Genomic DNA, 23,839 nt, shown 5'->3' with positions numbered 1-23,839 from the left:
TCAGCATTTCCTCCGTTAAAGATCATCCATGAGTAGTGGGATCAGAACGGTTCATCCAATGGGCCCCACGGGTTGAAGCGGATTAGCATCCCCAAATTGACGGTTAGACCATCAAATCACCCGTTCGGATCATGGTATTCGTGGGCCCAGGCCTGTGGTGTGCATGCAGAATCCAGACCGTGCATCTGGTGCGCTTCCTCATATTCACCGTAGATCCAAAACTCAGGTGGAACACACCGCAAGGAGAAATGTATAATCACGCCTAAAATCTATATATTCAAGTGGTGTTACTCACCTGATTTTCCTGGTAGGGCAGACCTAATGAATTGATTGGAGGGCATATACACAACATGCGGACCCCACATTCCATCTAGAAATTTCTGCGGTGGGCATCACCGTTCTCAATGTCCCCCATGATTCCCTTTGGTGTGGCCCACCTAAGTTATATATCAGGCTGGATTTTGGTATCTGGGCCTTACATGGGGAGGCATATCTAATGGTCGGGTTGGATGGCACTCGCAGATCACAGTGGGCTCCACACAGCTCGAACTAATGTGATCATTCCCCTGCTGTGCCGCCACCAATCACAATCACCTATCTGTGGACTTGATCAGGATGCACTTGATCAGGATGGAACGTTCATCAGACCGGGCACGTCGAATGTGGGTGATGGATCCAGACCGTCCATGTCGTCCATCTTATCTGTGGATGGGACACTGTTGAAAATCAAACTCACTAGCCTTCAAACGGATGGCTAGGATTGAAAACGGTCGAAGGTCTATATTCAACAGGAAAAAAAACCAATAGCACATAGCCATGTGATATTCCTATTGTACTTGAAGGACTCGGACCCAACGGTTCAAAGACCAGCGACTTGGTTGAGTCCCATTTTAAAGGACTGGGAATGTTACACACGTACCAACATGGCATGCATGCAAGATCCAAGCCGTTCATCAGTACTCTGGACCGGGTGTGACCACAAGAGACCACCAAAATGGGCTGGGAAACTCTTTTTGTTAGAAATAAATAAGATGAACTACATCAGTCAAAAGCTTCAACCATGGATTGATTACTCGCCTGAGTTGGGTGAGTCAACTCGGCCTTGTTCGAGTCTGATCTGGTTCAGCACCATGACTCAGCACTGAAAATATGCCCAACTCACCAGACTTCACCGATTCAACCCGACTCGGGAAAATAGCTGCTTGGCTCAGGATCCAACTCACTGATTCTTCAATCCATGGCTTCAACCCAAGTCTCCAACTTCAAATGGAAAACTCTGACCAGTAGGCTAACAGCAGATTATTTGTTAACTCTATCTCTCTTTCTTATGATTTTAGATGAATCAGATTTTCTGAGCCGAAATGTGCCAGAGCTGGCCTAGCCAATTGGACCAAACACCCACAAGAAACAGAACAACGGCTCGCATTCAACTCCGTGTATGGCCCACTAGATAACCAGATTGGCCTGATTTACAGACCGTCGGATCTACAAAGTCGAGCCCACCTGATGAGCAGCTTAATCTCATATGCACACGCCACATTGGCAAATGCAAGCCACCGGATCCGCTGGTTTCATTTGGCTAATCCAATACATAAAGAAAACCTGTTCTGTTCTTACCAGGAATCAAACACCACCCAGCAAATAAAGACTACTAGTCTTCTATGAACTTCCAGTCATGATTCTTCCATTGCTTGATGAAACCAGTTCCATGTTGAGTTCATTCAACATCTTGTAAACATCATTTGATTGGGAATGTGATTTGTCATCAACAAGGAATCTATGCACAACCCCATTTACCTCAATGTAGCTACAGCCAGGAACTGTCACCACTCTCCTCTCCCTCATTATCTTCCTTATGCCCAACACACCCTCCCATCTACCCATGCCAGCATACATGTTAGCCAAAAGCACATACCGCCCACTATGGCGTGGCTCTAGCTTGATCAGATGCCTCCCCACTCTCTCACCCAACTCCACGTGCCCATGCATGATGCACCCATTAAGCAATGCCCCCCATACGATGGCATCGGGCTCCATGGGCATGCTGCTGATCAATTGCTCTGCATCTGCCAGATGCCCGGCACGGCCCAACAGATCGACCATGCACCCGTAGTGTTCAATCATAGGTGAGATGCCATAGACATGAATCATGAGTTTGAAACAATCCCACCCTTGATCGACTAGGCCTCCGTGATTACATGCGCTCAGGATGCTGATAAAGGTGATTTCATTTGGTTTGGTTCCACTTCTCTCCATCTCAGCAAAGACCGCAAGAGCCAAATCACTGTGCCCATTGATGGCTAGACCCATAATCATCGCACTCCATGCCATGACATCTTTTCTAGGCATCTTATAAAACACTTTCTGTGCGCTTTCTACACACCCACATTTCGAATAGAAATCAACTAGTGCAGTTCCTAGCTCTAGCCCATAGTCAATTCCATTCTCATCCATGTAAGAATGCACCCATTTCCCCTCTTCTGAAGCACCTAAACCAGCACACGCATTAAGAACGCTCACCAAAATGGACTGGTTGGGCTTCACATTCATCTGCCCCCTCAATTTGCGGAACAACCCAATCGCCTCATCAAAACACTCATTCTGCACGTAACCCGAAATCATGGCGCTCCAAGAAACATCATTTCTTTCAGGCATCTCATTGAAAACATGGCGAGCATCGTCAACTAGCCCAAGGCTACAATACCCACTAATTAAACTCGTCCATGAGACAATGTTTTTATTCGGACTTCTATCAAACACTCGGCGGGCAAGATCAACTCCTCCACACTTCAAGTAACACTTGATCAGAGAACTGACTACATAGACATCAAGATCAAAACCGAACTTCATAATCTGCCCATGAATTTCAGACAGCGAACACAAATCAACACACGCCTTGATCACAAAGGGGAAAGTATGCATATTGGGCTCGACCCGCTCAGCCCGCATCCGGATAAAAATTAAGAGACCCTTTTTGGGTTCCGAGCTTTTCGAGTAGCCTTTGATCATGATGTTCCAATTGAAGATGGTGGGCAGCTCGATCCGGTTGAAAAGGTGGAACGCATAATCCAAATCCCCATTATCAGATATCGCACAGAACGCAAGGATCCGGCTCGTGATGTAGGTGTAACGGACGAGGCCGAGGGTGATGAATTGGGCATGGATTTCCTTCAGTTCTGTCATGTTTCGGCATCGTTCTAAGAGGGAGAGGTATGGAAGATCTGGTTGTGGTGGGGGAGGGAATGGATTTTTTGCGTTTCTCTTTGAATGGGAGAGATGCAGGAATTTCTTGCAGAAAAGTGGGGTAGATTTGTAAAATCTTCTGCTCATGCCGTTGGAGATCTTTCGCGCCAAAAATAATGGGAGAGCCGGTAACTCTAAAAATTCAGTTATTTGATACTCTGACACCGTATAGCGCTCGATACGCAGGCACTAAGAGAGTGTACACCTGCAATATATTAACTCAAACCAAGCCTATTAAATTGCGTAACTCACGTAAATTCGCACTTTCAAAATCAGATCGGTTGAATAATCCAAACCTATATGCCCGGTGCTGTGTGGGGTCGACAGAGATGCCCGTGACAAATCCACTCCGTCCAGATGTTTTGAAAGACCACAATAGGACAGGATTATAAAAATCAAGCAGATCGAAAACTTAGGTGGGCCACTCCAACAAAACAGTGGGAACAGCAACGTCCACGTTTGAAACCTTCCTCGAGCTGACCATGATTTTTATATACCCAAACCGTTCACAGAATTATTACCACTCGGATAAACAGTAGGAACAAATATATTCCAGACAAAAAAACTTTCTGTCACTGCCGGGCGCTCAATCCCACGGTATGGCCCACTTGAGTTTTGGATCTGCCTGATTTTTAGAATCCTGTCCAATTGTAGTCTTTTAAAGCAGATGGACGGAGTTGATTTATTTCGGACATCTGTACGATAGTCAGATGATAGAAAAAAAGATAAGCTGAATTTTTAGTTCGCCAGACATGTAAAGTGCGACCCATTATTTGTACGGTTTAATCTGGATTTGTAAGTGCCTGTGTATCATCCAGCACTCTGCCAGAGCATCCAAGTTTTTTCTACCATCTACTTTTCCATGACATACATCCGCATGAAATCTCGTACATAGCTGACATAACATCCAGACCATTCATCATCTCATGAGGTAGAGACCCACCTCGAATGGGCAAAACCAATCTACTGGTTATCTAGATTAGGGGACCTTCCCCGTTTTGTGTCAACCGTTGGATAACATTTTATAGCCGTCCATCTGTAACCATCTCCGAGCATGTGACGGTGTGTCCCACCGAATGAATGGACCAACCTTATTTGTCCTGCGTGGCCCACCTTCAGAGTCAGACTCAATTTATCTGTTTAGCTGAATGAGATACCATCAAATTCAAGCCATTTCAGTCCTAGATTAACAAAACAAACAACCTCATTGAGATCCACGAATCCCTAATCCAAATGAGCTACCACTTATCCGAAGGTGGAAAAGGCATGTAGGCCCCAACCCCATCAAACTGCGACTCTCCCTATACGTGGGACCCCCTTGCAATGATCAGAACCGTTCAGCAAGTGGTTTCCAATGTAAAGTGGATAGGCGGGCGGTGCAATACACCACATAAACCAGACATTACAATCCAAACAAAGACTTGCTTCTTCCATTTTGAAGATCCATTTCGACAGTAGTAATTGGACAGTTAGGATACTCCCAACTGATATGATGCCCATCCACAGAAGACATGCCACTGGTGGCAGCTCCAATCACCACATGATCAGTCCCTCGTTCAATGGAGATGGGGCCATTTGAGGTGAAGTCCACCTTAATCCATCTTCCCAAAAAGTAGAGATTGAAAACAATAAATGGATAGAAGAGCAAGGTACCAATATCTTCAAAAAAAAAAGGAACAACGCAGAACTTACCGGCATATCTTGAAATGATATGTCATTAGATCATAACTAATTGAAATATTAGTATCTAAGCGATAGGACACCAATGTTTGCACCGTCACAAAATCCCTTGAAATACAGCTGGATGTTTCAATGCCAACTAATCCCTTGAAATACAGCACGATGTTTCAATCCCAATTCCAATCTGAGTCCCAAAACAGGCGAAGAGTGTCTGCTGATAACATGAGCTCAAAGCGATGAAGCACGGACACAGACCCATGGCCACCTCTCTACAGAATTAAAAAACAATAATCAGAAATCACATACAGAGTAGCAAGACATTTCACCAAACCCCAGAGTGCAAGATGCCACTCTGAAAAACTATAATGGCCATGCAAAACCAAGAAATGGCCACAGAATTCAGTCAAAACCTCCAAAATTATATGCAGGAGTCGGTACGTCTCGTTGGAGGAATAATAATCCTTGCCCATCAGCAAACATATTTACATGCGAATGCGTGTGTGTGTGTGTGTGTGTGTGTGTGTGTGTGTTTTCTTTTTCTTTTTTTCCCATACTGTTGATGTGATAGTACCTAATGTGGATTGAGGCTTCCTTGGAAATCTTCCAGCTTTATAGGCTCTCAACCTCCGATGTCTTGCATTTTTTCCTCCACTTGACAACCTGGCAGCCATCTATATAGGCCACCATGAATCATCTGCTTGGAAGATCTCTTTATAATCCCCCATCCACAGTGGAGCCCATCATTTCAACAGCCTGGATCACTAAACATGGGCCTTACATGTCTCCACTGGCCCATGACTGACTTAAGCAGTTCCAACAGATGCGCATTTGATGGAACAACATCCATGAGGCATGGAATTCGTAAAAAAGACAAGTTCACCATAGATGTGGCACATGGACGAGCAGGACTACTCCAATCATTGCAAGAGGCCCACATTCACTGATGAGTGAGCAGGACTTCCCCATCAATGCAGATCTGGGTATTGGCAAGGGCCAATCCACATGGTGACCCACTACATAGACGGTCCCACTCACCACATAGATTTGCCACAGATACAATGCAGACAGAAATTCAAACAACTTGAAAGCATGCTTGATCATAGCATTTCTCCAAGGACAGGTTCGCAAGCAACGTCATGCAAAACCGGACTTGAACAAAGTGAAGAACACAAGAATAAGGTTGAAGGTTGCATATACGAACAGTATCATGAATATCCACACCAAATGGTAAATGTAATTCTCATATGGCTAACTAAATCCAAATGCCAACATAAATTGCAGTTGCAGGGGATGAGGTGTTTGCTACATGGAGATGAATGGCACTAGACTCCAATGTTAGTCATACACATAGCATAGTTGTATGGCAATCCAGACCGTACACATAGCAAGGTTGGGAGAAGAAATGAGATTGGAGATGTTATAGTAGAAAACTAGAAATATACATGTCAATAATTTGAAGCTATGCCTCAAACTCACATAGAGTTGTGTGGTAGCTCAAAATCATCATCTCCATCTCGACAGGGTTGGAAATAGTATTGTTGCTCCACAAACCGACAATACTATGCCTAAGTCATAGTAGAGTAATGCCAGTGAAGATACTCTCTAACATAACAATAGCACTCATCCTCTCCGATTTTAGAAATTTTGAAAAAAAAAACAATTTTTTCGCAAATCGGCCCATCTTCCCCCAAATCCCAAAATCAAAGTGTATGTGATGATGATTTCATCAAACACTCTTGAATACTCTGAAATGGGGCCCAATTGTCCATTGATCGAACTGGAATTTTGATTAAAAAATAATAACATTTTTAATTAAAAAAAAGTTTTCTGAAAATCCCTAAATTACCAAGAATCACTAGATTAGGTACATACATGTTTGATTTTGTGTTTGAACATAGCTTACAACCAATTTGCAAGAAATTGTGAAATTTGTTTTTTTCAATTTTCCGCAACTCAACTCATCTCCCCCAAATCTCAAAATTGAAGCTCTCAATTCACGATTTTTTATGCAAAATATGAAGAATCATGAATTTGTAACCATTTGACACTGATTTAACATGATTTATAGAAGAAATTTAAAATTAAAAAAAAAAAAAAAAAAGATCAAAAATTGAAAATGCTCACCGAATCGAACAGGTAGGATATATTGGCACTACCAATGTGTTTCATATCGCACAGGTGGGATACAAGATATATCATGGGCTATATCGCCCGATATCATTGATACTGAAAACATTGGATTCCAAAATATGTCACACATACAATTCTACCTGCCTGTGCATTAAGCATCATATGCTGCATGTGTATCAAATAACTATCCCTCCTTTTTTTATCTCCACATGTGTCGCACATGCCATACCCCTAGTGTGAGATAAAAGAAAGGACAGATATGTGGAATCACTCCACACCAAGGTATTCAAAATCAGTTACGTAATGGCCGTTATGTAACGGTAACGGTCATAACTGTTACGCATTACGGGGTCAAAACGGCCGTAAAGGTCCTGTAACAGTTTTTTCAAAAAACAAAAAAGAGTCGCAATGGCCATTACGGCCTGTATCATAACGGTAATGGTGGTAGTTGGAACACCTTGCTCCACACAAAGTCGATGGAGTTTAGGGCATAAGTCCTTCAAGACATTCAAAGCAAAGAATCTCTTAATCATAAAATCATATAAAGAAGTTTATATGCAATTCCTACTAGCCTATCGTAGCCTGAAGTGTACATAGGTTTCCAAGTGAGGCTCAAACTATCCCTCATTGTTCCAAACACTTCATCATAGGTAATCCTAATCATATCCAACTACCTACTAATAACAAGTTTTCTACAAGAAAATACAAAAAAGAAATGATATTAAAACTATAGACTACTCTAGGACTCAATATAGTAAACCATGCTGATATTACTATAGCATGTTGCAGCTTTGTTGATTTACTATAGCATTGTGAAAGACCTATCCTTGCAAGATGTTTCCTTATTCTTCTTTTTTCCTTTTTTGCTTTTTTTTTTTCCTTTTTGGTTTTGCTAGAAAGGAACTAAATCTACTAAAAGTGAAACGAGAAACACACCAAATTGTCCTCGTACAAATAATAAGAGATGGTTTGAGGTGAATCATCTAAAATGGAAAGATACTTTATACCTACCAAAGCATCAGTTGCAGCATTACCTTCCCTGTATGCGTGAGAAATGTGCTAAGCAGTTAGTCTTCAAAGAAGTTCCATACAACCAGTGTTCGAAATATCGGTATCGCACAATGTATCGCACCCTTGGGATACAGATACGTATCGGTTATCGCACGGGATATATCGTTTGTATCGCATAATTTATCGCACTTTTTGGGAAACACGGGGAAACATTGGGAAAATGGTTGAATTTTTTAATGAAACGTTGGGGATTGTTAAAAAAGCCCTTAATACACACTTTTAAATCATAAAGTTTCAAAAAAGAAGTGTACATAATAAATTTCCTTTGTATAAGGTCCCAAGCTGTGCGCTGTCCAATTGAACTAAGACAACTATATTCAGTATTAACCTCGTTCATCCGTTTTTCCATATCATTTCAGGACATTATCTAAAAAATAAAACAGATCCAATAATTAGGTAGACCATACCATAGGAAACAATGGTGATTGACCATTAGTGGGGCCACAAAAGTTTTGGTTCAGGCTAATAATAGTTTTTTCTCTTCATTCAAACCATAAATTTATCTGGTAAAATGGATGGACGGAGTGGATAAAATACATGAATTATAGTGGGCCCACAAAGTTTACAAAGTACACTGCTCACTAGGGGATCCACTTCCCACCACACTGGGGTGGGGCGCTGCTACCAAGTTCCTTCGCTCAAAACCTATGTGGGGCCCACTGTGATGTTTGTAAGAAATCCACCTCGTCCATTCATTTTTTGAGATCATTTTAGCACTTGAGAGCAAAAATGAGCAGAATCTAAGACTAAAGTGGGCCGCACTAAAGGAAAAGGTGGGTAGGAAAATTCCTACTGTTGAAACCTCCCTGGGTCGTAGGGACCACGATAATGTTTATTTTCTATCCAATCTGTTAATTAGGTCACACAGACCTGACCTGAATAAAGAGGAAAAATAAATATCATATTGATCCAAAACTTCGGTGACCCTCAAAAGGGTTTCAATGGTAAACGTTCAATCTACCACTGCTGTTTGCAGTGTGGTCCAATTGATCTTTGGATATGTCTTATTTTGCGGCTCAAGCCTTACAAAGAGCTCGCCAAATGGACGAACGGCCTGGATATAACACATACCTCATGCTGAGACTCATAGAACTTGGTGACGTCAACACAGTTCGGTGGTGCGGAGTAGCCAATCCGTTCCTGCTGCGGATTTGCTACTGACAGGTTGAGTAGCTACTGAATTGACGTCACCAAGTTCCGTGGGCCCCACCATGATGTATGTTTTGTATCCACACCGTCCATTAATTTGGAGAGAACATTTTATGCCATTAGCCTAAGAATGACTAAGATTCAAAGCTCCAATGGATCCCACCAAAGAAAGCAGTAGAGAGAGTGACGCCCACCATTAAAAACTTCTGAGGGCCACAAAAGTTTTCGATTAAGCTAATATATTTTTTTCCCCTTTTATAATGCCTTTTTTAACTTATTAACGGGTCGGATCTCAAATAAACATCACGGTGGCCCTTAAGGAAGGTTTCAACGGTGTATGTCACTTTCTCCACTGTTTTCTATAGTGGGGTCCATTACAGAATTTTATCCCCCTCGTTATTTGACTCATGTCCTAAAATGATATCTCCAAATGGATGGACCGTGTGGATATAACACATTCATCATGGTGGGACCCACGTAACTTGGTGACGTCACTTCAGTAGCGATCTCACTACACAACCTGTCAGTAGCTAACCCGCGTCCGAGAAAAAAGGCTCGAACGACCTTTGGTTTTCAAACAGAGAGGGTTCCGGAAACCAGAACCCTAAAATATCTCCCAAATCTCATCGGATGTCTCCGGATTTCTCTCCAAAATCGGAGATGTTATTTGCGGTAACCTAGGAATGACGCTTCAATTCGAATCGCCCACCAAATGAAAGCTTTCGATCATTGTGATCTCCTCTACAGGTACCGAAATCCACTCTCTATTTTTTTTTCCCGATTTTTTCGGATGATGACGTCGATGTCCGACAATAATGGAAAGGAAATCGCGTGATATCGTCAAAATATCGTGCGATATCGATGATATATCGGTCGATATCTGGATTTTGAGTTTTTGGGTATCTTCCGGGGGTTATCGTGACTGTATCGTCTCGCAGGGGTGCGATAACGATATATAGGCCGATAGTATCGATATTTCGAACACTGCATACAACTCAGGAACAAACTGGTTACTTCTCCAACCAGTTCCCATATGCCCTTGATAGTACCACAAAGGAGTCGTCCTCTATTTCCAGATACTTAAGGTCGAGGCTCAGAAGTAGCTATAAATAGTCCCAAAAAACTTTATTGAGTTGCTATTTCAATATATATATATATATGTGTGTGTGTGTGTGTGTGAGAGAAAAATGTGTGATGGTAATGAATCCTATCAACTCACTACACTTGTATCCTCCCAAACGAGGCTACCAACAACAAAGCTATCAAAGTCGAGCTTGTCCCATCCTTGTATAGGTAAGGACTATTTGAACACCATTGATTGCAGAGATTTTGTTGGTCCCATTTAGATGGGACATGAGTTGATCATCATTAATGCAGGATTTTGGTCCACTGGTATTACAAAATTCCTTGAATTCATGTGTGCTACTAAGATAACATTCCATAAACGGCTCTAGTGGAGTTACTAAAAAGGAAAAAAAAAAAAAGACCCAGTGGTGCCCCGCTTTTCTATCTTTTACCCGTCTCAAAAACCCTTCCTATTGGAGAGGACGAGAGATATAGTTTTTCATCAATATATTGCATAATTTTCTTTCACACAATCTTTACTGTGTAGCATTTAAGAACAAAGTGGTTATGGATTTTCACTTTAGGGCCACACGGCCAACATGTGGAGCATGATTTAGAAGAGTGTGCTTTCCTTTTATTAAGGGTCGAGAGCCTTTCATGAATAAGCTAACTTTTTGGACAGAAAGGAGATCACATATTGATTTCCATGGGAAAGCAAGGACACTCCAGTTGCTTTCGAAAGCTTCCTAATCGTAACATTCATTGAAAACTAGCACTTAGGGTCCCTAGTTCAAACAAGGCAGGCTGGGCAAGCTTTTAAGGGGATATGGATGCAGGTAATTGCATCAACCCACTCCCAACACTAGATGATCTCAACGAGCTCCATATTCCAATTCCTATCATGGAGAATTAATATGCAAGCCCAATTAGGCCAGGGGTTTAGAGTTTAACTTCAGGAGTAGCTAAAAGTTGTTGACTTGCTCATGGGAATCCAACTATGCTCCCAAAATGTCACTAACATTCCCATCTCTCACCACCCAAACAGTATCCTCTTTCAAAGCATCACACTGACTCAAGATGGCCTTCCATGTAAGAGATTAGTGAGGGGTACTTTCACCATACCAAAAGTTGCCACTTTGGAGGTGTTTTTCCTTTAATGTTTCTGCTTACAACCTTATAAAGTGTTAGGATCAGCTTTATACCAAGGCCCCCTTGGTCTTTTGGCCTAGCAGCAATATCTCACTTGATAAGATGAGGGTTGTGAATTTTGTTTGACAACCGAAGGATTTTTTTGGATCTTCTCAATTTTGAGGTCATCTTTTTTCAGAGGACAAACAAAGCCATAAGATGTCATGGCATACCAACCATTACTTAATTTCAATCCAGAGCTACCAAATCCCAACTATGAAGTCGAATACACCCACCCTCTACAACAGAAGCATTTCTGAAATGGGTTGAAAATCAGAAAACGCTCCACCATGAGGCTTTCTTATTAGAGGTTAGCTTGTCCTATGTGTGGCCGTACAGATGGAAAGCCAAGAATGCCTCCATTTTATAAGGAAATACCATTTAGCATACTTATGGACCAAAATGATGGACAAACAATGATCAACTTCAAATCCTATCCAAATGAAACTAAAACATAATCCAAAAAACTTTTCAACCAACCATAGTTAAATGGTCCCTGATTATGTTGGAATGGGCTAAACTCAACTTTGATGGCTTTGTTATTGATAAGCCCCCTCTGGGAGGATCTAAGGCCATCGTTTGTAATGTGCGACAGGATTTATTGTTGCTAGATGTTCTTCTCATACAAATTGTAATAGCAACTAAGTAAAATGTTTTGGGCTATATCATGGCTTATAACCAGCCCAAAGCCCTGAGCCTAAGCATCTAGGAATAAAGAACATCTCATCAGGGGCATTTAGCGACCCGCTTGGGAAGTAGCCACTTTGATCTTAAGCTACAGAGAGCTCTTTTTAAGGCTGGATTCTTGGGACATTGCTCATATCTACTGAGAAGGAAAAGCTACAATTGATGCTCTAACAAGTGCAAAGCTTCTTTTTGTTTCAACTTGAGTTAATGACACCCACTCTTCCCCAAAACTCTCATGTTGTTTGTATAAGGACCTAAGCATGACCTAAGCAACTTACTTCCTACATTTTATCCCCATTACTCTTCCCCCCTCACATTGACTTTAGAAAACTAAACCAGTAATCATTATTGCAAATGTCAGCTCAATCTTGCAATCTCACCAAAATATGACAATTTGATACATAATTTGCAGAACCATCCACCTTGCAAGAGTTCCTCCATTTCTTGATTTCTTTCGACTGAAGTAAACTTTGCCATGTAGACATGCAGCTCAATCAACTAAAATCCCCACATTCTAACATGCATTCAATTCCTAGTTCCCCTTTCCTATCATTGCACTAATGTCTACACTCTAAACTATCACTCTCTGTAAACTTTGCTATTGCCAGGCGCCAGCAACATTCATCTAATGTTGCCAAAGGAAGCGCTGAGTGATTCACATGAGATAATTTAAACAGGTAGCTCAACATAGCACACGAAAGTGAGAATTGGACTACCCATCATGTAGATGCACAACATAAGCATGCCCTGCGACACAAATCAGGTTGGTCCACTCAGCATTGGTGGTCCAACATGAGAGGAAATCAAAATTGGGCATCTTACAACAAAGAGAACCAACGGTCTATACTCAACATACATGTATGACTCACCTAAATACAATGCCTTCTTCATTTTCAGGTCAGACCATGTTCGCAATGGTGGCGCTGACACAATGGTTGGCTCACCAGCTGGAAAGGAAATAAAAGACTGGTCTCGATGTCGCCCATGTTGCGATAATGATAATATCGCGATGTTATCGATATTATTGTCGACAATTTGAACACTACATACAACAACGAGCCCATAAAAAATTTGAAATGATTTTTTTTTTAATAAATATATTTTTTGGTGATATTGATACTATTGTCAATACACTGACAATAGAAGCAACACCTAGAATTTACACAGTAAAAAATATTGGTGATACATTGGCATTATCGATACATTGACGATACTTAATGATACATTGTAACACACTGATACGTGGAATTTTTGTTGCTACCAGTGTTATTGGTATCGTCGAGCTGGAGATCCGGATAAGATAATGGATATCTTGATGATATTAGCAATATTCCAAACTATGGCCAAGATTAGGGGTTTTGCATCCGTCAAGTTTGGATCAACTAAGGAAGCTGCTAGGGTTGTTTCAAAGATGAATGGAGGGAGCTTTTTGGGCAAAAACCTTACAGTTCAAAGGGCGGGATATGGCCTGGAAGTTGTAAATAGTATGGTGGAGAAGGAAGAGTGTTGATGTCAAGGTGACGAAGAACACAGGAATGTACGATGGCAGCTTAAGTCTAATAAGGATATTGGGAGGTTGTATGGGGATCAAAGATAGGTTCTTCAATGAGGTATTAGGAGGGAAGACGGTCAATCTGCCGGCGATATAGTTGTAAGCTCCTCCTTCAATCCCAGAGGCACGTTGTTTGGGCTTGGGTCAAGGAGTCAGAGAATGGACGATCGATGATGGGTTCACCTAGAGGTTTCTCAAAGCTCTTTGTTGATGTTGGGCAACTGCCTAGTCACTAAAATATCTGAAGTTACGCCAATTAAGTAGGCGAGCACTTGGCTGGCGATGAGATGTGAAGTAGTTGTTGAGGACTGTTATTAAACATCTCAACAGCTCTGTTCTTTCGTCTAGAAGCAAATCCCATTAGGAATAGGGGCAGTGGGTGGCATGTGGTGATATGGGACTCTAGAATCTGGAGCAAGGACAATTTGTGTGTATAATTTTCAACTTCGGTGCTTCTTAGGGATGTGGCCTCTGGTTTTAAATGGGCATTTTCTTCTGTGTATGGGCCAAACAAAATGAATGGGAGGTCATTTCTACAGGCCGATGGAAGTGAATCAAGTGCAAGCTAGATGGCAAACTCCTTAGAGCGTGGGTGGAGCCTTCAATGTAGTTAAGAGTTTCCTATAAAAGAAAAATTAATAGGTCTAGAATAAGAAGTATGAGAGACTTTTTGCCTAGGTCAATAGGAATGAAATGGTGCATCTTCCATTTGATGATGTGAATTCACGGGGTTGAATGGCCAGGAGAGGCCAACTATGTGCAGACTTGACTAGTTCCTTGTGTCAATGAACTGGGTGGAGGTTTCCTTTTGGTTCAAAAACGGGGTTTGCAAAGGCCAATTTGTGATCATTTCCGATTGTGATGCTGGAGGAGAATAGGGGTCCGCAGTCATTTCATTTGAGCTTATGTGGACTGAAGTCGACGGTTTTACACAATGGGTCAAGGAATGGTGGAGCTCTTTTCAGGTGGAGGAGTGGGAGGGGCATAGATTGTCAGCAAAGCTAAGGCTTATGAAGGACAAACTTTAGTAGTGGAGTAAAGAATTCTTTGGTAGCAATGAAGTAGAGAAAGGCATATAAATGTTTTGTAGAATGTTGCCTTTGAGGAGGACGGCGATATGTTGTTTGATGAGGACAAGGCTCAATGATCTAAACTCATCCTTGACTATAAAGATAAGCTTAAGGATGAGGAAATCAAATGGAGGCAACGTTCGAGGTCAGTGTGGTTAAAGGAAGAAGATAGAAATACAAGGTTTCTCCACGACATTGCATATGCCAGGGCAAGATCCAACAAATATTCACAACCTGATGGTGAATGGTTTAAGTACTAAGAAAAACGAATTAATCATGTGATCTTATCATCAAGTTTTATGTGAAGCTCTTATCGGAGGAAGGATGGGAGCGCAGCCAAGGTTAAACAATTTACCATTCGCTCAGATTTTGATTGTAGAGGTAGAAAGTCTATAGAGAAAATGATTGAAGAGAGCAAAGTGAAAGTGGCAGTGTACTATCTAAGAAGGGACATCGAGGAGCTAAGACAGGGTGAGCTGCTATCTCCTTTCTTATTATGGTGGTGGTGGGGGCATTGAGTAGAATGTTGGATAGAGGCATCAAGGTGGGTCTCATAGAGGGACTTCAACTAGAGGGCTTGTCGGTTTAGATTTCACATCTTCAATTTGCAAATGATGTGCTTCTTTTTCATGACTCAATGAGCAAGCATGTGGACATTTTAAGGACAATCATCAGGTTCTTTGAGGTGGTTTCGGGCCTAAGGATTAACATTCGTAACAGAGAAATCTTTTGCATCAGAACAACAAATGAAGAGGTTCACGCATTGGCAGATATTTTTTGGTTCCAAAGTTGGTAGTATTATGCCTTCGTATCTTGGTCTTCAACGATTATTTTTTAATCTGTGAAGCTTCTGTGGAACAAGGCCATAAAGATAATTGAAAAGAAGCCCACAAGATGGAAAACTTGCCATTTGAATATGCTTGTCGCCCAACTCTGGTGGTGAATAGATTGGAAAAGATTAGGTGTGATTTCCTGTGGCAAGTGCCGAAAGACAAGCACAAATTCCATATGTTACAATGAAAGGAGGTTTGTAAGCTCATCATGGAAGGAGTTGGGATAGGGGAGTTAGGTCAATGAACCTTGGCCTCTTAGGCATATGGCTGTGGAGGTTCAGGACAGAAGATAATGGTCTAGAAAGAGGTGATCATAAGTCTCCTAAAGAACATCCTATAGTAAGGGAATGCATTGGATCATAAGTTCCATTTTATCAGTTGGAAAGAAGTCTAAAAGCCATTGCAATTTGGGGGACAGCGCATTTGTAATGTGGCGGAGAGGGATGGGTGCTCCTGAGCAAATGTTGGAGACTCGGGTAGGAACCAAATACGTTATGGACAAATGTATTCATGGAAAATATGGTGTGTCAAATGATGGGTGGTTGCTGGGGATTTATGCTCAGCACACAGGATCTGAGGTTTGGAAAGCCATCAGCAAGATGGGCCAGCATAGTGAGGAAGTTAACAAGGATAGTTCTAGAAGAATTGGTGCGGAGTTTAGGAAAGGTATTCGCCTTTTCATCAGGGGTGGTTCTGAAGTGCAATTCTGGAGGGATGTTTGGTTTGATGAAGTCCCTTGGGGACTCCATTTCAATCTTTATTCAAGCTTTCCACTGCCAAGGTGTGGAAAGTCAACGACTGTTGTGAAATGGCGAGTGGTATCACTGTTTGCAGTATTAGAGTGTGTAGGAATCTTTCATACGAGGAGGCATCTCTTTTCACAAATATGTTGGGTAGGTTGAGTGTGGTGCATAGTGATAGTTTAGAAGAAGATTTGACTAGTTTATTCTATGCAAGGTTGACGGATATTGGTGGTTTTTCTCCCTCATGTGCTATTTTTTGGAAGGCTCATCTTCTCCCTAGAGTTTGAAAAATATTTACACCAGATAGCTTAAAGCAGAATATGGCTCTCCCAAATATGACTCGTGTCCAATAAAGAGGAAGAACTTGTTGATCACCTTTTCAACTGTCGTATGGTGGCAATAGAGGTTCGCTGCTGGAATGGTATCGCGGGCCATTCAAAGGCAGAAAGGAATCTCTGTGGTAGATGGTATTTTTATTTTTTTTGGATGTCATTGATTTTGTGAAAGGAATGGAGTAGAAATTTCAAGGGTATTGCCTTGCTGATGGATCAGTTGAGGAGAAGAATTTGGATTTGTTTGTGCTCTATTGAGATTGGTGATTCGAGTAGCTGTATTTCGTCTCATAGCATTTTGGGTGTCCATTTGGGCTTCCCCTTGTCTATTTTTTATGGCTGTGGTGCTTAGCCTATTCAGTGACGAGAGGGTCACTTGTTGCTTGCAGCCTTTATTTTTCCATTTATTTGGTTTGAGCAATGAATTCTTTATCAGTATGTGAGTTGATATCCTATACAAGCATTTCACCTTGTGTTTTTCTTTGTTATGTGAAATTATGTATTATGTGTCAAAAGACTTGAAACATTTTGTTTGGCTTGGAGATCATCTAACATCTTATTGTCTGATCCTACTAGATAGATGGATTTTATCTATTGTAGATGAAACAAAGAAAGAAAGATAGGGAAAAAAAAACAAGTTGAACAGTGATTTTCAACTGCTAGATCTGTACACATCAGTTGTTTAGTGGGTCAAGAAGTCTATCCAAAATTATTGGTTTGTCAGTGAATCTGCCTGCATAGAGGGACACTTTTCCAGAATAAAACAAACTGCTGTGGAGGACATGTTTCTGACATACACTGTCCCCTATGACATGAGAATCGTCAGTTATATTTCCCCTTTGGGACGATTATTTTTGTAATTTTGATGTATATCTTGCTATCAAATTCCAGTTTCCTATATGAGCAATGTCTATATGCTGAGGTATTATTTCAACCTACCGACACTGGATTTACTGCTTGCTGGCTTGCTGTTTGTTGATCCGAACTGTTGTTGACAATGACACCTTTCATTGTGGATGGCGGATGTCTTGGAAATCTCCCACATTGGACAGTCCTAACCCTTCTATTGATGGCTAAAACAATTGGTTAAGACGCTAAAGTACAACCGTCCACTTTTAACAGATAAAAGTGCAAAAGGCAAATGCTTACGATAGTCTAATCTGTGAGATTTCTGGGGCATCGCTAACCCACAGTGAGGGCCAACAGATCAAGTGCTCTGACTACAAAACTATGGGCACCACATGGAGGGGATCATGTTCGTCAAGACTCAAGAGAACTGTAGGATTTCTAGTGAGCAAGACCCATAAGTCCCTTATATAACTTGTCTTTTAGTGGTATGAATCAACTGTATGGATTTATGGGGTCTGCTAGGATTTCCATGTCCCACCTTGTATTCATGTCCAAATTGCATGCTGCTCCAATTGCTCTTTTTCAATCAATAAGAAGCTGGCTATCTTTTAGTTTTGAAGGGAGCTCTGAAATGGATTGTTCTGCTCTCTTTCTGCATTTCAGGTTCCTTCTAGGAGAGAACCCATCAAATAAAGAACATTCTCTGGCCTTTAATGACAGATTAAATCTTCAAGCTAGGAAGAAAGCTGATGCTACAATTGCTTCAATGATTAAAATGAAGCAGTATCCTCTGTCGATTCCACAACAAGATGGTTTCGATGATGTTTATGAAGCATCATCGAAACCATCTTGTTGTGGAATATTAGAGGTTTCGATGATCACAATATTTGAGTCTATTACAGGCAAAATTTCTCCAAATTGAGAAAAAAAATTTGCTTCCACTCTGGCTATTGGGAAATATCTGATCACATATGCAATATGCGATTGCATACTCACATATGCAATTGTGTATTGGTCACATATAAAAGTATGCCATGGCATACTTGATGGCATATGCAATTCGATCCACAGCATGCGCATATGTGATCGCATATGCGCATATGCGATCGCATTTGACAACAATGGTCGTGTGGAATGCATGTGGAGAGGAAATATTTGCAAATTGTGCATGAGAGGGGAGGGGAACTGGTAAGATGTAGCTTTCTTTTGGTGTGCTAGATTCCTATGATTGTTCAGCACAATTTTGAAAATGGTGGCAACTCTACAACCATACAGATGGTCTAGTTGTAGGCCCTCAGGCATGTGTCACCTCCTTGCTTGAACTGCATCAGCATTTGTCATGTCTCCAAACATAGCTAACTCTACATTATAGATTCCAGTCAATAGTACAAGAACACACACGTACGCAGACATATACACACGCAAACATACACAACAGATGTTTCAGACCAAGATCCAGTGAAACCCTAAAAACACCCAAAAATGCACAAACAGAATTTCTAACAAAAGAAAAACATCAATTCGGATTCTACACTACTTCCATCAATCGACCAAACTCCTTTTCGAAATCACATGAGAAATCAAGAAGAGCAGAAACCCTAACCTTTCCAAGGAGACAGCGAGCTACCGGTTCCGTTCAGGCGGCAGCGGCCGATTGAACCCGCCCCTCCGATTCATGTACTGCCGTGGCTGCCGCTTCGTCACCGCCCGCACCCCGCTCACGTTAGCGCCGGCCACCGGCTTCCCCTTCGTCGAGTCGAACCCCACCGGAATCCCCAGTTTCTTCATCATCTCCACTTCATCGGGGTCCACGTCAACAGCAGCGGCCTCATCCTGCGGAGCATCTTGTGGGGCCCGCTTCTGCTGCTGCTCCCTTCCGATGTTGTTGTTGCTGTCGTCGTCGCGGCGGCGGACCTTCCGGTGCTGGTCGGGAGAGGCGGACCGATGGTGGTTGTGGCGGCGGGTCCGGTCGGCGGAACGGGATCGGGATCGGGATTTCAGGCGGCGGTCGGGGGAGCGAGATTTCAATCGACGGTCGGGAGAGCGAGACCTCAATCGACGGTCGGGAGAGCGGGTTCGGGAACGGGCGTGTTTGGACCGGGTCCGGTCCGGTGAGCGGGACCGTCTCCGGTCTCGGTCTTTGACCCGGTCCCGATCCCGGTCCTTCTCTCTTCTTCTATTGTCTCTGTCTCTGTCTCGGTCTCGGTCGACCATATCGATTTCTCGCTGTGGGGGTTTTCCCTCCCATCGTTTCTCGCTCGCTCTGTTTTCGGCTTATGAAGAGGGCTAGTGAGGAGAACTAGGACGCGGATTAGATACTGACAGGTTGAGTAGCGAGTCCGCTACTGAAGTGACGTCACCAAGTTCTGTGGGCCCCACTATGATGTACGTACTGTATCCACACCGTCCATCCATTTTGAGATATCATTTTAGGGCATGAGCCAAAGAAGGAGGAGATAAAAATCTGTAGTGGACCCCACCACAAAAAAAGTAGGGAGAGTGATTCCCACCGTTGAAACTATCCTGAGGCGCACCATGGTGTTCATTCGAAATCCAACCTGTTCAAAAGTTAAAAAAGGCATGAAAAATGGTGAAAAACAAATATCAGCTTGACCTGAAACTTTTGTAGCCATTAGGGGCCTTTTGACCGGTCGGATTGGAAGGGATTGGGAGTTAAAATCCTAGGATTGGCCGCGCGTGCCAAACAGAGTCGGTGATCTGATCCCAATCCCATGGGTCTTAAGACAATCCACTGACAACCCCATCATTACCTTTAAATCCCATCCAATTCACCTTAATCCATTCAAATTTGCCCACTGTTTTTAATGGTGGGCGTTACTGTCCCCACTGTTTTCTGTGGTGGGGTCCACTTAAACTTTGAATTTAACTCATTATCTGAGTATTGCACTAAAATGATCTCTCCAAATGAATGGCAGGCGTGGATACAGAACATACATAATGGTGGAGCCCATGGAACTTGGTGACGTCACTTCGGTAACGAGTTTCGCTACTCAACCTGTCAGTAGCTAATCCGCGGCCGGAGAACTTAGAGTAGGAGTTCGTTTTTACGTCCGTCGCGACTAAGAGTCCAACGTGTGTCGCCACTCACTGGGCCAGACAGGCTGGGATGGTCCAGTGATCTTAACCGTACATATTATATTTAATACAATAGATAAGTTATTACCCGATAATATGTATTCATTGATGATCCTGACCTTTGATTTTTATTTTTATTTTTATTTTTTGAATGAGAGACATTGAAAGTTATTTTCATTGCTGTATATTTCTTTTAAGATATTGATGGTCACGATTATCCGTTCAACTTAAATTTCTTAGGGTGGCTACTATAGCATAGAATCATGAATGGACCGTTCGATCATCAGATCACTCAGCCTATGGACCTCAACTAGGCAGCGACAGACGCTGGATTCTGAGTTGCGACAAAGGCAAAACAAAAGAGTAAAATTCGAAACTGTGGTTTGTGAGGTTTGCTAGAATACGTCCATGATTCTTGACCGTTGGATCAAGCTCATTTTAGATGAGACAGACCGTATATACTATGGGCCTCATCGTGGATGTGGGCACTCAGGGAAATAAATGATGAAAATTTTCGACCATGTGATTATTCGAAATTCCAGTATACGGTCCATATTGAAATAAAAATGGAAAATGATTGAAGGGTTAGATTATTCCAATATAAAAATTTTAATTTCTTATATCCATAATTAAGATAATAAAAATCGAATAAACGGTTTGGATCATCAATATATAGTCCAATATCCAAATTCTAAACTGCCGAAGTATTCTTTAACCATAGGGTGAGATGTACTGTAATAAACCCCGTGGTTTGCTGCTAAACTGCTAGTTCAGCACCGAATATAGGCCCGCCACACGTGCTGATTAACACAGATGTGAGGGATCTGGGACGTTCATCAGACGTTCCTCTCAGTGCATGTATTGCAACCAACAACTTTGGCCGAGTTTCTAATTAATTGAAAAGAAAAATTTGTGTTGAATGTAGACCGTTCCTTTATCCTGTTGTTACCGTCCATTGATTTCTACAAATGTGGCCCACTTAAAAACTTTACTAGTCGGGATTTTGTAATAACGAACATTCGCTGTGAGGACCACCCTACGGATGCTAGTTGTCCTTTACACATTTGCCACGTTGGTACGTGTGATGCGATTGTGCTTTGCGTTTGAGGATCGGCCTGGAATTAGAATTTCTCCGCAACCTTTTAAAAATGAGGAGTTATTTGATGCTCTGGCTTCAAACCACGCTTAATATGAGGGCACTTAGAAACTTTACACGTGGCATACAATTGCCTGGGCTCCCAAAACCACAGGAAATTCCTGTGGCCGTAAGCTACGTGGGCCCACACAGATTGCCGCGAGAAACCCACTCCCTCCCTCAGCTTCTCAAGCTCACGTTGGGCCAAGGGTAAAAAATTTCGGCGAAGCTAGCGGCAGGGAACTGTGAGAATGGAAGCCTTCTTAGTGCTGACCGTGATGTTTTTATGTCATCCAAACCGTTGATCATACTATTACCATCAAGATAACGGTAATGTTTTTGTGCCATCCAAACCGTTCATCATGTTATTACCATTAAGATAAGATAAACTGTAGGCACAAATATCATCCTGATCCCTCCACAAATTTTCCAATGGTGGTCATTCAATCCCTGCCGTTTTGTGTGGTGGGCTCACCTGACATAGAGTTCACAGTCATTTCTGTGGGCCCATTTACCTCTCATTTAGGCCAGTGGGTGAGCCTAAGTTGGCTTTCGCCGGGATTTTGAATTGGTTGCCTAACGTAAGACACGTTCTTTGCATAGTTGAATTTTTTTTTTTAAAGCCCAAACAAAACCAGAAGTAGTCCATTGAGTTTAGATCTAGACCCACATCAGATAAGAAGGTTCGAAAAGGTTTAATTTAAATAAAGAAAAATTATAATTCCGAATGTAGATATTACATTAACCGTAATTTTTTTTATGGGCATTGTCACGGAATGACAACTTATTGATCTTGTCACAAAATGACAACTCGTTGATGTCTATGTAACCATGTTTTCGAAGTCACCTGGCCTATTATGCTAGCCAAATTCATCCATTTCGTCATAAGCCAAAAATAATAATAAATAAGTAAATAAAAACTAAACTCCTAGTTCTATATTGTGATTTTTTTGAAATATAAATTTTTGAAATTTTTATTTTTATTGATTTTATAAGTTTTAGGAATTTACGTCAAATACTTGTAATTAAGTCAAAAATATTTCAGTAAAGTTTATTTAGATTATTTATTTTTGATAAATTAAATTTCTAAAGAGTTTTGCTAAAATTAGAAAATTAGGTTTTAGAAAAGTTTTACTAGAAGTAGGAAATTAGGTTTTATAAGAGTTTTGCTATTTTAGATAATTTTGAATTATAGTTTATTTTTTCTCTATTGTGATTGAGAAATTATACACATTATTTGATATAAAAAATTTCGTTTTTTTCATGAATTTGAGAACTTACCTTATAAATTTAAGGTTTTGACCACTTGAGAGAAGATTGTGATCTTTCTCATTATTGTTTCACAATCTTCATTGCGTCAGATGGTATTAGAACAAGGTTTTTTCTTGATTCGATGGTATCTAATAATGGTTCGAGCAACAATCTCATGGACAGTGCTCCGGGAAACAATCTTATAACAATAATGATAAGACTCTAAATGGGAGAATTTGCGAGCTATGTAAGAACTATAGGTGACAATTAACCATTTGACATAAGTTTTATAACATGCCCGTGTTCGTAATGATGAGCAACATGAGATCGGTGATGGACCCCACAATCATCATGTTTGCAAAACACTCAATAATGGTAAATCACAAGCCACAACTCTAATTACGAAAAAGTTGTTGTACACGTCAAATGAAGAGATAGATCCACAGCGGCACAACATCTTTTTAAATGAAGTGCATCATGAACCAAACAATTTGTAATCTAATAATAAATGGCGGAAGCGATACAAATATCGTGTCAAAGATTATGGTGGATGTTATCGCTCGAATTTGGATGAACCCACAGCTGCACCTGTAAGCTATCGAATACCTACACCAGTAGAGATTATAAGACAATGGGGGGGCTGGTTATGGTCAGGGACCCTCCAATGCCTAAGTCCGATAGGTTAAACCAGACTAGGTATAGCCAGAGTTGTTATTTTCTATGTTTTTTTTGTACCTTTTTTCCCAAGGCAGAGGGCGTATTTAT

General features: G+C 41.5%; 2 protein-coding genes across 2 annotated transcripts; both read right to left on the bottom strand.

Moving 5' to 3' along the window:
• Positions 1–1,659: 1,659 nt before the first annotated feature.
• On the bottom strand, positions 1,660–3,330 carry LOC131256321 (pentatricopeptide repeat-containing protein At5g66520-like). Its single transcript, XM_058257278.1, has one exon. It carries the CDS (start codon positions 3,328–3,330, stop codon positions 1,660–1,662), a length of 1,671 nt encoding a protein of 556 aa, XP_058113261.1.
• Positions 3,331–4,909: 1,579 nt separating this feature from the next.
• LOC131256731 (uncharacterized) lies at positions 4,910–19,872 on the bottom strand. Its single transcript, XM_058257754.1, has 2 exons — positions 19,196–19,872; positions 4,910–5,192 (listed from the first exon to the last, which is right to left on the bottom strand). The coding sequence occupies exon 1, from the start codon at positions 19,804–19,806 to the stop codon at positions 19,216–19,218; it is 591 nt and encodes a 196-aa protein (XP_058113737.1). The 5' UTR covers positions 19,807–19,872; the 3' UTR covers positions 4,910–5,192; positions 19,196–19,215.
• Positions 19,873–23,839: the final 3,967 nt, after the last annotated feature.

Source organism: Magnolia sinica, chromosome 9, assembly GCF_029962835.1.
Source record: "Magnolia sinica isolate HGM2019 chromosome 9, MsV1, whole genome shotgun sequence".
Taxonomy (NCBI): domain Eukaryota; kingdom Viridiplantae; phylum Streptophyta; class Magnoliopsida; order Magnoliales; family Magnoliaceae; genus Magnolia; species Magnolia sinica.
Note: the sequence above shows the minus strand (reverse complement) of the source record. Positions and strands in the feature narration are given on the sequence as shown.

Excerpts from the sequence above, each read along its gene's own strand:
- LOC131256731 (XM_058257754.1), bottom strand. The coding sequence starts at position 19,806 with ATGGTCGACCGAGACCGAGACAGAGACAGAGACAATAGAAGAAGAGAG.
- LOC131256321 (XM_058257278.1), bottom strand. The coding sequence starts at position 3,330 with ATGAGCAGAAGATTTTACAAATCTACCCCACTTTTCTGCAAGAAATTC.